The 17077-nt window shown below is 33.6% G+C and overlaps 2 protein-coding genes across 2 annotated transcripts in view; one reads left to right on the top strand and one right to left on the bottom strand.

Annotated features, from left to right (window-relative positions):
- subdued overlaps positions 1-13090 on the bottom strand; it is a 27553-nt gene extending 14463 nt beyond the window's left edge. Inside the window, exon 1 of the mRNA XM_066285303.1 lies at positions 12941-13090. The gene's annotated coding sequence lies outside the window, so the exon portion shown is untranslated. The remainder of the gene's footprint in view (positions 1-12940) is intronic.
- The window catches only part of kat80 (katanin 80), a 21713-nt gene extending 4636 nt beyond the window's left edge, over positions 1-17077 (top strand). Inside the window, exons 4-10 of the mRNA XM_066285309.1 lie at positions 5738-5800; positions 7319-7500; positions 7941-8127; positions 8590-8846; positions 9544-9785; positions 10182-10256; positions 15546-17077. Coding sequence (XP_066141406.1) covers positions 5738-5800; positions 7319-7500; positions 7941-8127; positions 8590-8846; positions 9544-9785; positions 10182-10256; positions 15546-15801 — 1262 coding nt within the window. The 3' untranslated portion in view covers positions 15802-17077. The remainder of the gene's footprint in view (positions 1-5737; positions 5801-7318; positions 7501-7940; positions 8128-8589; positions 8847-9543; positions 9786-10181; positions 10257-15545) is intronic.

Raw genomic sequence — 17077 nt, 5'->3', positions numbered from 1 at the left:
AAACACAAACTCTTTTATTCAAGAAACATGTTTAAACATCAATTTACAAAAAATTTTGAATTTTAGGTAAAATTCTGTGTTAGCGGGCGATAAGAAAATCTAATAAGCAAAAAACTAATACAATTCCGTCACTTTCCAGAAAAACGAATTATTTTATTTTAGTTTTTTTTTTAATTTTAGTGCCCCCTTTTTGGTCACTTGACAAGAATATTCCATCGACTTTCATCAATACATTATGGTTACCTATCGGATATCATAATATTTAAGACCGTAAAAGACGTGTAGATCGTATCTTTCGCAAAAAGCTTTCCTTGTGTGCATTTCCATCCTAACATGCCTTTTTTGTTGGTTGCGCATTTCTAAGGCTGTAAACGTGACCTTTTGTGACAAATGACCATATGTTCAACTACTGCCGAGTGCCACTAGTACCGTTCGAACTAGTGTAAGAACGATTAAGTCTTGGAAATTAGCTGAGCTGTTGAACGTGTGGTTAATTGAAAATATTATTACCTATTCAGTTTTAACTAATATGTATAATTATTATTTGACATGACAAATATGCAAAAATTCTGCATCTTTCGTAGTAAGTGGTATCAACTATCATGTGGAGAAGCTATTTCAGGCTTTTACGAAATGTTTCATGTTACACACTGTCGATATTTGGGACAACTTTTGACATGCCTTATTTTATCAATATTGGGAATAATGATTATGAAATTACAAAGGCAACGTTCGTAAAAATTCTTACTTCCCGTCGGTGTAAAAATCATCGTTATTTGCCGTGAAATGAGAAAGCTACACACAAGAAATTGAAAGCAATTAACGATGACGCTCTACTAAATAAAATGAATTAATAAAATGCAACGAATCCTTAATGCGAGAACACGCAGATAATGATAAACAGGGATCAGGTTTTTATTTCTAAGAGGTGGAGCGAAATATATGCAAATTAATTTAATGAAAAAGCAAGTTAAAACGGTTATGTGAAGCGAAAAATGTGAATTTATAGATTGATTAACGTGAAAATGACGTTTGCTTAGTGACTTAACATATTGTAAGATTATTTTCCATCTAACGTCGTTGACGTCAATATGCCCTTCGCAAAGCTTTCAGGTCTTGCATCGTTAGTGTGATGGGATTTCTTCAAAATGTTAGTCAACTTAGCATGAATTTGATCCTTGTGATGAATATTCTGTTTAATTTCCAAAATATCGTTATTTCGTTCCCTTTCGAGTTTATTTTTGCTTAAAAAATTCTGGGAAAGTTTTAAATGATTGCTAAAAAGAAAATCCGCATTTCACTTCAGCACGTTATCGTATTTAAGGCCTCGCAACCATTTGGCCTATTTGATAAAGAGAGAGATAAAGTTTGTAGGTAGGCATGGCTTCCGGACTCATTTTACTACCGCTTTGTATGGAAGGTCAACGATTTGGGGAACGTCTATTTTTACCTTTGGACATGTACAATACATTTCATAGCAGCAAAGAGGTTACCACAATATCCATTACGACAATTGGTAATGAGTTCCTTTGTTTGGCTTTTATCGGCTTACTTTTGATTACAGCACATACGCATACTTAACCTTTTCTCCGAAATACTGTATTTTTAACTTTTACTCTATAATATATTCTTGAATTGCAAAATTGTTACAAACTCAATATTTACGAAAACCATTAACCGGCGTAAGCGCTCGCCACCATATAAGCAATCGGTTATTTTTCCTTTTTATTATCACACCAAATGTGAGCTTATAGTGAAATTACATAAAGAAACTTGTGGACTTTAATGGGTTTTCGATAAAAGTGAAATCTCCCGGCCGTTATAGTCAATGACCTGTAAGCAGACTTTGAATTTAAAAACGAAGATCCGACAGTGGTAAACATGAGACACAAGTATGGCAAGGCATTTCTGAAGTGCTCGGTAGGGCTATTGTGCATGCAGACATTACGGGACGGTCGTGACTGGCCCGAAAAGGTAAACCGCCTTGTAAAGACTCTCCTAGACACAGGAAACAATGCAGCCTTAATAAGTTAAGGCTTACGTACATATGTACTTCGGCTGTCTGATAAGCCGCAAGTGATATTTCGATAATTATCATTGGTGCAATTTTTTTTACAATATTGATTTTTAACATGTTACAAGTAGACGAACACAAATATAGGATCGAGTTGCGGGAGCAGCCTGGTAAACTTTTCCTGCATTTATCTGTATCCGCGTTAAATTTATCAATTTTTCCACATCCTCAGTAGATAAATCACAGCGAAGCTGTCGTGGAGATCTTGACCTCATCTCCAAAATAGGGAAAATGTTGGCTGTTTCCACAACGAGCTAAGCTGATGCCTACTTATGGCAACGCTTTTTTCTCATTGGCCTCATCAAACATTTGCTCATACAAAGTGGGTACAGAAGGGAAAAAAAGAACCCTGGCAGCCAATTTCCCATTTTCCGTGTTAAATTTGGATCATTCACTGATGATGTCCGAGCGCGACTTTATGCATAATCCACCATAATAATAAGCATAATCGTTTGCTACACTATACTGAACATAATTATTACAAACTGCTGCAGCATAACAGATCATTTAAATAATTCTCATAGAAAGTTCTATGTTTCATTTTCTTTTAACTGTTATTTAAGAATGTATTCATCATCACACAACTGCATCGGTCGATGCAGTTGCATCGTTGAGAGGGAACTTGGGTTGAAAGGCTCACTTCGTGAGAATTCAACAACAAATAATAAAATAATGTGAGTCCGGTGAAACACGAATTCTATCGTTTTTAGTATATTTAGAATTTTGCGTAAAATAGTAAAACTATCTTGTCTATTGCATTAAGGCGTATCATGGCGAAAACCAAACTGGAACACATTGCAATAAATCCAACTAGGTATTAAATTACACGAGACAGTATACCCAGTAAACAGGATCAATAAGCGGCCTTTTTTTCTTGACACTCTGCTCCACTTTCGCAAACTCTCCATCTATAATAATAGGTGTGATTTTACAGTTTTCATGCTAACAATGGATTTCTTAGACTTGTAGACATAGGTAAATAACGCATTAATATTTCACAAGTCATACGATATACAATGCCACCAAGAAACTTTAAATTACAGGTTTAAATTTTATCAAGGTTCTAATCACCTGTTTAGGAAGAAGCATATTGCGACCTTTAGCCATAGCCAGTGGGTTTGAATGAATCATGATTTGCTTTACTTCTATGGGATCTTGTTTTCTCTCAAATTAGCTGTTGAAATTTATTGTGATGGTCGATTCAGGCGGAAATACGCCGGTCTTCATTAAGATGGAAGCAACAATTAAATGAATGAGCATTTATCGTTATAGAGTTGGTCCCTTTTCAATGTAAACCGAAATTGAGACAACATTATTCAACGTTATTTAGAAAAAGGTGAACCATAAAATAATAACGAAGATAGATTAGATTTGGAAGTGAATTAAAATTATCAAATTTGTTGCGGAGTCAATTTCTAGTAGCAGTCATTTCTATTTGTGGCTTTCCATTGAATGTCGGTTGATTTTCAACATTACTATTACTCAAAAACTTACCCCTTAGAAAGCGCACTATGCGGGGGCAAAACTTTAGTTTCCTTAGATCCATTAAATCGGGCTGATGTTACTTGCCTTGGAAAATGCGGATGTGCTCTTTTGATCGTCCCGTTGTCGCTCAATCAATTCAGAGTCGGGACCCTGTTTCCTTCTATTTTTCATACATTAACCGGCCAAATTAAGGTCCGTGTTACATTTCCATTACTTTTCGACATTAAAATTTTACAATATGTGGAGAACCGAGGTGGATAGTTTAGTTCCCCTCCAAAAAAATCACATTCATTTTAATTTTCACTGTAGAACCCTACTGGATTCGTAGATATCATCGATCCACCTGATTGCTCTCCGACTTCAGATAACTTAGTGTCAATGTCCTGCTTACCTTGGTGCAAAAATTCAGTTTTTCATCAATCTCAAGAGATAAGCATTACTTATCGATGGAGTATACAGGGTGCCTTTACACCGCAAACTCCTTGGTGGTTCACCAAGGAGTTGAAGGATTTATTGAAAACACTCTCAAAATGTGGCCAGCAAGAAAGTGAAATATGAAAGCGTTTAGAGTTAAAAGAAGAAAGGAATTGCTATAGAAATGTGAATAAGGAGGGTAAAAGCGTTATTGAAGAATCGGCGTAAAATCTGAAAACTGTAAAACAACACAGACAGAATAAAGGAAGTTGGTGGATGAGAACGATAGAAAATCTCAATGAGTATTATTTCGATAGAACAATGCGAACAAGGTATTTCGATGTAATTTTATAAAAGGCATTATGATGTTATTTTTTAAATTTGCCACTGCATCATTTCTTGTTTCGTCCCAATAAATGAATAATTGAGTACACCCTAGGCCTGTTGTTGATAAAGCCGTTGCTATTAACTGCTTTTTTATATTGTATTGTTACAGTAAAAATATTTACCTTTCCGTATATAATGTTCTTAAACGAGGCTAATAAATGCGGGAATTAGTAATGACAGTAACGACAAAGTGTTATTTTCTTATCAATAAATGATTATCGTTTCCCTCATATTATTGTTAAGCATCACCAAGCCCAAACTACCAAGTGCAGACATCTTCCTACAAGTACTGTTAAGCAACGCAAATTTATAGTACTTTTAAGTAATGTCCAACTTTTCCCGGTACTGGTCTTTGATTTTATTATCGATAAACCGAATCACGTAAACATTAATTACCTACGTAAAACTATTATTTTACGGCAAATGCTAATTTCGATACGCCGATCAAGTGGACAAAGCATTGTGCAAATTTATCGTCATGTTTCGTTTATGGTATTTTTAGCAGTTGGAGGGCAATGGAATTTGTATAAAAAGATTTTAATAACTGACATTATTAAATCCGCGTTAATCCGAAAAAGTTATATTTGATGAAACAAAATCTAGGTGAGGTTTATATGAGTGTATTTCTATTGTTTTTGTAGACAATTGTAGGAAGTGTAGAACTCGAATACTTTGTGATTGATAATAGAAAACAATGGGATGGTAGAATTTAATTCGTTTCTACTCCGGCATCAAATGGGTCATTTTTTCCAGTTGTTATCACTTTCATGGTATACCATGCATATTCGTGAATTAAAATGCTAAAATAACATTGAAGATTTTTTTTAATATTCTTATACCCGTTAATTTAAACATTCAATTATTAACGTAACATTCAGAGCAAATAAACTGTTAAGCATATTGTTTCAATTACAGCTTGAAAAACGAAACGGATTTGGTTATTTTGACTGATAATTCAATCCTCACTTTCCAAGAAGTGGGTAGACGCGTTAGAACCATCATATTTTTAGTAACATTATGTTAGATAATTGTTATATAATATTTTTAATTAAATCCCTCAGAGATTGTATGTACGAATATAATGAGCATTTATTTAAGGTGAAAGCGCCTTTAACATTTTTAGAAGCATTAGTTATTCGAATATTTGCCAAAGACGAGGAGTAAACAGATGACCGTAATGGAATAAAATAATATGAAAAATGTACGGAAACTCAGGACGAATGTGTGCAAATGTGGAAGTTGTCACGCCTCGTTTCCCATTCAAACTCTCGCTAAAAGGAGTATTTCACTTTGCTTACGTAGTTCTGTAATAAAATGTTAAAGTATTCTTTCATTAGATTGTTTTTTAACATTAAATTATCTTTTTTATGGTTCTAGTGACTCGCACTCCCCCACCGGAACTAGAACCGTTCCAAGAGCCCGAACGTGACTTTACTTCAGGTACGTATCCACTGAAACATTAGATACGTATAGTTGAAATCCTTTAATCACATTTGCAAATAAAAGTGTTCCATAATAAAGTTTCGTTCTTTATGATATTGACGCGACCCAATTTGCTTGTAAAATCCTACAGGTCTGGCTTTTTTGTCTAGTATAATTTCGGATTTTTCAACATGTCGGGTAATGATAAAGCAAACCGTAATTTATATTGTATCTTAAACTTGTCCTAATTCACTACTAAATTATCTTCTTTACCGATATCTTTATATAGTTTATAATTCTTACTTTGCTGAATAACGTTGGTTTACATTGAAACCTGCCCCAGGTCAAGGATTTCGTATTATTTGAATACCTACCTATAACGAGAAGCATTAATTTTTTTTGTAATTATTTTCTATGAGTTAATGAATAAAAATCATCGATCCTAACGGATCAATGATCATTGAGGTGCGACTTCATCGTACTTTTCAGCTCTTGTTGCAAGCAATTAATATTACCTCGAATCATCGTATACTCTTCTTTATAATGAATGTCAATGTTATTACTAAAATTCGTTTGATTGTCATATGGTCAACGTGAATTTAATAATATGAATGTGAATGAAATTGTTAATTCTCCTAAATGTGAGAAAAGTTAATATACATATTTGCACTATACAGGGTGCTACAAGTTAGCTGGAACGCATAGAAATCTCCAAAACTGTAAGATATACAGGATTGATAAGATTAAGACAAGTATGCACAATTGTTTTAGGATCAGAAAACGAGTATTTCGAATTTTATTTGTATTAAACATTAAACGTTAATTCTAGAAAATTTCGGATATCATAAAAGAAAATTTACAACTTGTAAGATGTAAATGTTACACAACCTCATCCTGTGCCTCTTCCATTTTACAAAAGCTCCATTTCCGCGAAATGGTAGCACCCTGTATTAATGACTGGGTGAAAAGTACAAATTTCCAGCCTTCATTGTTTACTTTGTGCCTTCCATTACACCTGATATATTCCCTCTAGACTTTTTTTTTGAAAAATTTACTTTTTTGCGTATAAAAATATGCACAACGCGAACAAGACATCCAAAATTGTTATGCAACAATCTGTTTTTTTCTCCATTATTAGTTGTGGTATGAAATTGCACACTATTCTCAGTTAAAACTAACTGAAAATAACATTAATCTTGCTTGAACTCTTACTGGATTCAAAAAATTAAAAAGGCACTTGAACACGGCTCCCTTTTTAGGTTCTTCAAATTTGAACCTAAACTAATCCTTTCTGAAAGATTATAATGATTAGTTGCATAATTATATGAACCACAATTAAGGCAAAAAACTCGCATGAAAATTTTCCATCCATTTTAAATTCTCCGTTTATATGAAAAATACAAAATAATATAGTAATTGATGGTTTGATATTGCAGATAATGATCACTAGAAATATGTACGATACACTCATGTAATAATGCTGCAAGGGCATTTGTTAATTGTTAAGATAATTTCAAATAAATTTATTATTTTCAGTGCCCGTTGTGTTTACTGAGCCCTATCATGATCCAGCGGAGCCTCAAATTTTGGGAGATCATCATCTGACTGACAACTTCGAAGCCCTTTCGTTGGACAATAACGTGAACAACTTCCATAAGTCTGACCCTCCTGCCATAAGTCCCAACAAGTATTCAAGGTCTAAATCGAACTTAGATCAAGTACGTATTGTATTAATTTTTTTGTTGATTTTTAACTGAAAGAAAAGGCTTAAATTCGCCCTCACATACGTTAATTAACCTTAAACTATCTTAGACGATTAATGCAACGTTAATGCCGAGGTAATTTCGATGCATTTAGCTGTTTCTATGGAAATAAAGGTTGGTGTGAAAATTTTCACCACATTACTTTTTTATTCTTCACAAGTTGCACTTTAAAACATTACTGGGAAACTACCCATTGGACGTGGGTCATTCATTCTGGTTAATTCAGGTTAAGAAAAATGATTGGATCATTGAATTAGCCGTGAGGTCTAGACTTTTAAAACGGTTCGCTGGAGTTCTTAATTTCATGATTATTATTTGACTCCAAAGTGAAATTTGAAGCATTCATATTGAAGTCTTAGTTTTGAACTTGTTTTTATGAAAAAATACATTTTTAGGTTTACCTCAGTCGACTTACTAAACAACAAGACGCCGAAAACATATTGCCGACTGCCAAAACGAAACTAACTCCTAAATTCAATCTTCATCGACAAACCAGCGTCAACGAAAACAATGAGAAGACGAGGATAAAGAATCATAACGACGGAATGAAGCACAGTGCATCGGAAGCTAGCATCAATAGAGGTTAGCTCAGTTTATTATCTCGAAAACTGTCCCGCAAGATCAGTTAAATTGGGATAAGTTACCTTATTTCATTATTTTCATTTTTTGTTCGTCTCGTCAATATTTCAATTCCAACCATTTAAGAGATTGAAGATTAAAATTAATCGATACATGCCAAAAATAGCACTTTATTAATTTTGAAAATTTTCAGTAAACTACCTTAATATGAATATATTCATGATTATTATCTACCATTGAAGCATTCAATGACGTGAGTCTAAATTCTGCTCTGATTAATATCAAATTCGCTCAGAAAACAAATAACCTAAGTTCGGTTTCACTGTTGTCATATATTATCAAAAGCTTCAAGGCTTTGTATTACTGTAATATTTTTATGCATTAAAAAAAGTCATATAAACTGCTCCCAACTTGCAGTAGCTTCCGCCAAATTGAACAATATATTTTACCCTTATATCGTTTTAGGCATACAGTCATCACGAGCGATCTCCCGTAAAAGTTCATTCTCGAAACCGCATCGCAATTCCAGCGTGGCCAATGTGACGACAGTGAAAAACGAAATCAAGAATTCTCATCCACCCAAATCTCTGCACATAGTGAACCCGCCCGTAGATTTGTACGTCAAGAAGCTTTCTTCTGACGATGATGCTTCAAAGGAGAACGAATTTGTGCCGTCACGAATTGACCGACCTGTCGGAGTTGATTTTGACGAATTCCTTCCTGTAAGTTTCTAGTATGCAAGAAATATACAAAAAAGTCCTAAAATGTTTAATCGTTTTATATTATGAAATGTTTTTATCTAAACCTCGAAACAAATCGAAAAATGTATTTTATTGATTTATCATTATGATATTGATAATTATTTTTATTCAATTTTTATTAATACTTATCAAAGTTGTGACGTCATATTTTTTTATGTTGACCTAGGTCGTAGGTCGTAACCTAGGCTCCAATGAAAGTTGTTTCAAAATTGAATAATATATGCTTTTAAGCTATCGATGGATTTGGTTAAGCTCAACATACATGGTAAAGGCTCAAACGTTCTAAATTCTTCCAGACAATATTTATATAAAATATATAATTCTATAAAACCTACACTGATAATCATATTAGGGTGAAGAATTGGGAATATCTGACACGTTGTTAAGTTGAGGGGCCGAGCCGTTAATGCGAGAAGCACATTTGCGAAAATTTTGCATGCGTATTCCGAATATTACATGTTTTAAGAGACTTTGACCGGTCTCAATAAAAATAAACGTCTGTATCATTAAAATGGACTAAAATCCATCAAAAAGATAACTGCCCGACCGTGTCTAAAGTTTTGGCAAAAACATTTTATTTCAAATTTTCAGAAAATATTTGGGTGCTTCCAGTTATTTTAAATAAGGTTATCAAATAAATTTTTGTTAAAATTTTCAGAAGGACCATGATATACTAGGCTTCAGACACCATTCTCCAGACATGTCTGAAGCTGAGGCGCTTAGTTCGTTGATGAGGGGCCATCAGCGGATGATGAGCATTTTGACCACGCGAAAGCGAAATCAAAGGCTAGTTTTCTCCCACTGTAGGAATAGGGATATCAAGAGCTCTGTTGAATCAGCGGTGCTTATGGACGATCTCAGTACTCTTGTAGATGTATTGGGAGTTACTAACACAAAATAGTAAGTCATACATGATAATAAGCCTATGAATACTACATACATGTATGCAAATCTGGTCTATTAAAGACGACTTTCAACTTTTTTACTTTAAAACCAAAAAGTGGTACAACTCGTTAGATGGAGAACATGAGGGAGGATAGTAGATAAAAAAATATAAACCTTTGCCTATTTATAACAAAACACTCTATAGCACTATTCATTTGAGGTCATTGTGTGATCGAATTCTCAAAAAGAAATCTTTCTATCTATCCATGCTGTTTGTGTTTTACAGCTTTTTCTAGTTTCTCCAATAACCCTCACAATACATACTCTCATGTTTATAAAAAAATAAACTTGTGATAATACCACATGAATTAGGAAACTGTAGTAACTATTAAATTTCATATTTTGTTTTAGTACCATTTGGAGCCTGGACCTTTGCGTGATTGTCCTGCCAAAGCTTCTAGACTTATTGCAAAGCAAATATGAACAGTAAGTGATCCATAATTAATATCTATAATATGACACAAATAATGACTATATACAGGGTCACTCACGGTGAATGTCCTATTAAAAGTTTGCGGGGTTTTAATATAGCTAGAGATCTGAAATTTTGGATGCTAATGGAGTTTTATCTGATCAATTAAAATATTGGTATCATTGTGACATAGCCAGATCCATGTGTAACTTACAACAAATTTTGTTATTTTAAGTGGAACACCGTGTATTTTAATACATTTTCGAATGGGTTGGAAGATTTAAACCCCAGTTTATGTATCATATGTCATAGCTATGATGATCTGTTTTAGAAACAAATTTTTTTTAGCTGATTTTGCAACAGTTCTAAATTGAAAAGCGCATATCTTTTCAATTACCACAGCTAGAGAACTGAAATTTGAGCAATAGATTCTTATTAGGTATGTGTATCTTGTAGTATTATATATTTTTTGGATTTACATATAGGGCATGGGAAAAATAGTACGACATTAGAAGGATATAAATATGAGTGTTAAATCATAATGTTAAATAGAACACTCTATATTTATCAATAAATTCTCTACCGAAAATTATTATACAGTGATATAATTATTTTCAGCCGTTTTTGAGATAGTTGCAAAAATCCGTGAGGGTAAAAGATATCACGCATTAGTTGAGCTCGATTTGATTAAGAGGAGAGTGGGTTAACAACGTAAAATAAACGAAATTATAACCTCCTTTATAATAAATTAGATCTGCGTAATACAAATAAAATAGAGATTTTGTTAAAAATTGTCACCATTTATAGTATATAGTTTATAGTATACCTGATATAAACATTATTCTTGGTGACTATTTGGTGAATTAAACTTTCTGAATTTCCGATCGCATTATGAAAGGTTTTATCTCTATTTTCAATTCTAGATCTAATGGTGAACGGTACAAAACCGAATGGACAATGTCCAATATGCATATTAAGGTTTGGGTACGCCAAAAATTTCCGTATCCAAAATACTCCTTTTTAGGTTATTCTGATGTTGGCAAAATTAAGTTTGTATTTTGTTGTACATAATCATATTCTCAGGGACAACAATAAAAGAAAAAATAACTCAGGAGCTACAATATTCTATCTTATAGAATGGCTGTTAATATTTTATTAAAATCGAAGAAAAGGGTAAATTGTTAGGGATAAAATAATGAAACTGTAACAAGTAATATAAATTAATTTGAATCTTCATCGTAGATTTTCAAGCTTCTTAGATCTTGGGTGGCGTTAGATAAAAAGTCAGATTTAGTATTTATTACGGTAGTTCTTCCCTTTAATTAGCTAAGTTTAAAAGCATCATAGAATACCTTTCATGTTCTGCCTCCTACTAAGTAACTATTCCAAAACCAGAATAATAACAATTGAGCTTTAAATAAACAATTATATAAAAACTGAGCTTCAAAGAGGATCAGGTGGAGCAAACAATGCCGAGCCCTGAATAAACAATAAGTATTACTTGCATATCATAATAATGTTGATAATGACCATATTTTACTTGCCCCAATTTACAGTGAAACGATACACGATCGACACCAGAATAATCAGGACGAACGGCCCTTCTTACACGCACGATATTTTTATTGTCCTTTAGAGTACAACAAATGCCGACTTTCAACGACGCGTGCGGTATTCAAATTTACGTAACGAGTATAACCCCTTATAAAGCGACACTATTAAAAACGCCTGCGATGTTTCGATAATGTTTTTTGATATATATGTTAAATTAAAAGAAACATCAAACTAGTAATTGAGTATATAAAGAAGCAGCTGCAACCCGTTGGTTTAGCATAATCTGCATATTAATAAGACAAACAAAATGACAAATATTCAACTCGATCACAATAAGTCACCCTAGGTGTCGTTTTACCCTTGTCTTTTTGAGAGATCCGTCGAGTACTCTTCAACGAGACATCGAGAACCTTTCGAAATTTGAATATGACTGAAGAGTTTTGATGTGTTATATGCAAACACGTTAGGAGCAGGTAACGATTATTTGGATATATGAGCTATAGGGCGACAGTAGTCCGAAACTGATTGACGTTAATGAGATGAGGGATGGGTGGTTTAAAGGGTAATCTAATGGATATCTACCTAACCAGGGATGGCAGGAATATGTCGTCGAGAGAAGAACTAGACCAAACTAAGCAACAATTGAAACTTTACAAACGAAATTTAAGATAATATGTAAAGCCAGATTGGAATTTAAACCAGCTAAGGATACTTAATTATTCTTATTTTATTATTCAAAACGTCATGGAGGGGGTCTCGACACGTGTTTTAAATTTGGTGACCTGGGACAATAAGGATAAGCAGAATTTGAAAAAAAAATCGTTGTACGCTAGTCAAATTGGCTTGTTACATACATTACATATATATATATATATATATATACAGTGTACATAGTGCGTCCTAGAAAAGGAATTGTCCAATATAGGGATCTAGTAAACAGTTGTAGAAAAGATAGAAGTAATAGGGAGAAAAGTTGTGCAATTAAGGTAATAGTGTCGAAAAAAACGAAATCGAACGACTTCTTTCTTCACTCATAATAGCCCTCCCCCCTGTAAGGTCATAGCCCTTACGCCCTATCACACTATCCCACGTGCAACCTCAGTTTAACATGAAAAAGTACGGATGGAAACCCCTTTCGACTTACCCTTGATCGGGCGAAGTATCAACGATGTAAGAACTACAAACTTCACTTTCACCACACAAAGAGAAAAGTATAACTGGCTACACGCACTTTCAATCTCTAAGTTACAGCTGCACTAGTCTTTAAAACAACAGAATGAACACCCGATCATCCCGATTATTAGTTTATTCAGTATAACAAAGAACTTGTTTATTTCTGCGCTGACACCCGACTGAATCATCTAAGAAATAATATCGCTTCGAATCGTGCAAAAAACTTTGTGGCCTTTTATAAATATACAGCTCACAGGTTGAAAAATCAATACTCGATACGAAATAATAATGTGTATATAGTATTTGAATTTTAATATTTCTGCATATTAGACCTGTGGAAAATTAACTCGGTACATCCTTATCTTGGACACACTGTTTTAATTTTCATTTATCTGTTGCTATAACTCAAGATTTTTTTAATCGACTATTTCGGTTTTTCCGAGAAAAAAATATCTCTTGGACCCACAACTTTTCACCCATTCAGCTAAGTCTTTGTCTATTACAGTTTACCAAACCTGTAAATTTGAAATCGCATTTTGCCCATAGTTGACCCTAAGTGCCAATGCGGTTACCGTCAAAACACGTTTTTGGATCCGTTTCTTTGTCAATATCTGACAAAGATTTTCTACTTATAACAACAGCATACAGGGGCGACAAAAAGTATTTGCACACCACGATTTTCTCGATTTCTGAATTTATTGTTTTAAATTAAAAAAAACTTTAAATATAAAGAGTGTAATAAATAATTACGTTGTTTTTGTCGAAAGGAAGTTTTTACAAATTGAATATTAGTAGAAACAAAACGAAATTGTGAAAGCCGTTTGGAATGAAGTATATGCACATGCATTTGCTCGGATTTTCGGAAGTCCAGTGGCGTCAGAGAGGCACACCTTAACCAGTTTAATTGACAAAATAATGTATGCCCCTGACTTTAATTAAATTTCGATATTTTTTTAAGATAAACCAACTGAAAACACATGTTTTTATCTTTTAAATTTTCGCCGTTTCTTGCTTCGCTTACGAAATAAAAAATGAAAACCATTTTATTGCATATTCATTTATCATACAAAAGTATTTTCAAAAAAATTCAAGGGTTTATTCCCTTATTTTCTACAAATAATTTGTGCTTTGATGATTTTTTAAAAGTTTTCAAAAATCTGTCAAAAGATATTTGAATTATTTTTCAAAAACTGCAATTAAAAAAAAATAACACCCTGTATCGTGGAAACTATACATTTCAGGAGCCACGTTTATCGAAACTTTTTTCATAAAATGACCTGAGCAATCACCCCCACAAATATTTTCACGTATTTTTTAAACACCTCGTATTGTAATAAATTACGTAATCACGGAGGTTTTTTTATTATAATGTTTTTTAATTTTCGCAATTATTAAGCGCGACTTTAAGTGCATCCACAAAGTGGAAAAATGTGATTGATCTTGGAAATACAGTATCTATATCGAAGAATTATTGGAAATATGTCGTTATGCGCTTCCTTTTTTGAAAATTATATTATGGTGAAAATTCTAATAACGTTAAATATTGAACTTGCACGGAAACAATCGGCTTAAACACGACAAACAACAGCCCTTTAAAGGGAAATGTCAGCTGTTCTACCGGAGAATAAACTGAAAAACAAAACGGAAACAGATCATTACGTTTCAACGAAATGAGCACCAAAAAACATGAAACCTTCTAATTATGCTGAAGGGAACTAGGCCGGAAAAGTGCAGCTTTACTGTAATACAGAAACAGAGACATTTAATACCTGAGCTGCTAGCTAATTGTTACCATGGTCCGTTTAGAAATCACCCATTGTGAGAACAAACTGAAAAGGGTTGGACGTGTCAAATGGCTGACCCATGTTATGACGCGTGTCCTTTCGCACGCCCATGAATAACTAATTCGTTGACCGGGGGCGGAGCGGGGCCGATTTATCGAACATATTTCACGCTTATTTCGTGGGGCTGTCCGTTGGCGCAATTTGAATTTAAGGCCATGCAAATCGACACCACTCAATTTGTAAACTGAAGTTTAGTTCCCATGACAAAAAAAAATCAGTGTAGAAACCTTTGAATGACCTTCTACTGACACATGAAAAACTATAAATGGAATAAATCTGAAAATTGGGTACCTACTGCATTATTTACTTTAATACCTACTCAATTATCAATGTGCTGTCGACTTTAACGGCAGGCTAATTTCGCATAGAAACGTTGAAAATGACTGTGGGAAATCCGGAATGCAAAGCTGAGATTTAAAACATGTAAAATTTCCCAAAGTTTTTCTTCCAATATTGATTATTTCATTTTAAGCCCATATCCAATAATCACTTTCTGTTTTGTTACAATTTCATTGCGTTTAAAGGTTGCAGCGTTATATACAAATCAATCAACCTCGCTCATTTTTGTGGAGGTATCTTACTGATTTTAGCAAGCATGCAAATTTTCCTCGAAAATTAACCGATTTTTGCCATAAAGAGACGACCTTCAATTCCAAATTAGAAGTGTCTGGCAAAAATATCCAATTTCTGTGTCCTAGCAGCTGTTTAGCATATTCTCTCATTTATTTTCAGATACATGAGCGTTGGTTGTGTCACTCTCAAACTGATCTTACGCCATTTCGGCCCAGTAATCCGAACCAACGTTCAATCACCAGTGGGTTCCTTCGGCGTGGACATTCCCCGGGAGGAACGCTACCAGAAATGCGTAAAATGCCACGAGATGCTGTCTCAGCTGCGATCTATTATAGCTAAGAAGCTAAGCCTTCCAGGCAATATAGGAGCTACTTTCAAGGAAGTCCAAACCTTGATGTTGCAAACACTTGACTGACCTACGCTGAGGTATTTGTAATCATGTAGCGACCAAAAAAGCGTTTAGAATTGCTTTAAATAAACTTTTTGATTTATTATTTTAAGGGTTGATTTATCAAAACTCTGGTAGAGCTACTAAGGAGATAGTTTCCATAGAAACAAAGAAATTAGAACATCAATTCTTGTGCTTCGATGGAAATTATCTTCGTGGCAAATCTACGAGGACTGGTAAATTGGCACTAACTTAATGGTGTAGAAAGCAATAGTATTTCGTAGAGTGCAGGGTTTTCCTAATATTTGTAATATGTGAAGATTTGAAATCTAAATATTAATTGTTATTCATAGGCGCTATTTTAAAATTGCCTTGGACAATAATTAATGTTTTATAGAACCGTTGAAACGTATTTTACTACTGTACTGCTGCCACCCCGTAAGCTGCTCTAAAATGTAAAAATAATGATAGAAATAAATTACTAATTTTTAAATAACCAGCAAATGTAACGTTTAATACTTTTAAGACTAAAAAATCCGTCCTTAATAGTAATAGATTTTGTATCTACTTTAACTGCTAAAATTAAAGCTTTCTTAAAACACATCTTTTGCTGCGAATGTCGCTGGTCGATTTCCGATATTTCCTCGTGTGTTAGCTACACGCGTATATTGTTTTGAGTAATTAAAAATTTATTTTACCCGTTGGTTAAGTCGCCGATTATTATTCAACGAATGAAAGAATTTTACAGGATTTTCAAATTTCTTATAATACATCGAACCCTGAATTTCACATACTTACAATTATTATTTTTAATTCTGATTATGTAACAACGTAATTTTTGCGAAACGTATTTAATGGTATTGTCACAAATATAATGTCTCAACACCATGAAATCATCGCGACTAATGACACATATTTATTAATAATTTATTTTGTCTTGCCTTTTCATGATAATTTTCAATTGTGCCATTCGAATTAGTTGATTATATCACTAACGAATTGCTCTAGATTTTTTTCTAAGTGCGTTTCATCTGTTTTTCTTTTACTCTAAACTGTAGTGTGACGTTTACTTTGTTTTAGCATTGTTATTTGCTTTCGTACCTAAATTTTTTCGATAATTCCGCTTTCGTGTCACCAAAACAGAGACCTTTCAAATTGTCCCGCGAGGTGAATTAGATCTTTCGTATGAAATGTCAGAGGCAATATGAAGAAACTGAAATACCTCTGATGTCTCACATGCGTTTAGATTGTAGTGTAACATTGTATTTGTATTTGTAATACATTAATAAATAATTTACTAAAA

Source organism: Euwallacea fornicatus, chromosome 8, assembly GCF_040115645.1.
Source record: "Euwallacea fornicatus isolate EFF26 chromosome 8, ASM4011564v1, whole genome shotgun sequence".
NCBI lineage: Eukaryota > Metazoa > Arthropoda > Insecta > Coleoptera > Curculionidae > Euwallacea > Euwallacea fornicatus.
The sequence above is the reverse complement of the archived record's forward strand: the minus strand, read 5'-3'. Positions and strand labels throughout refer to the sequence as shown.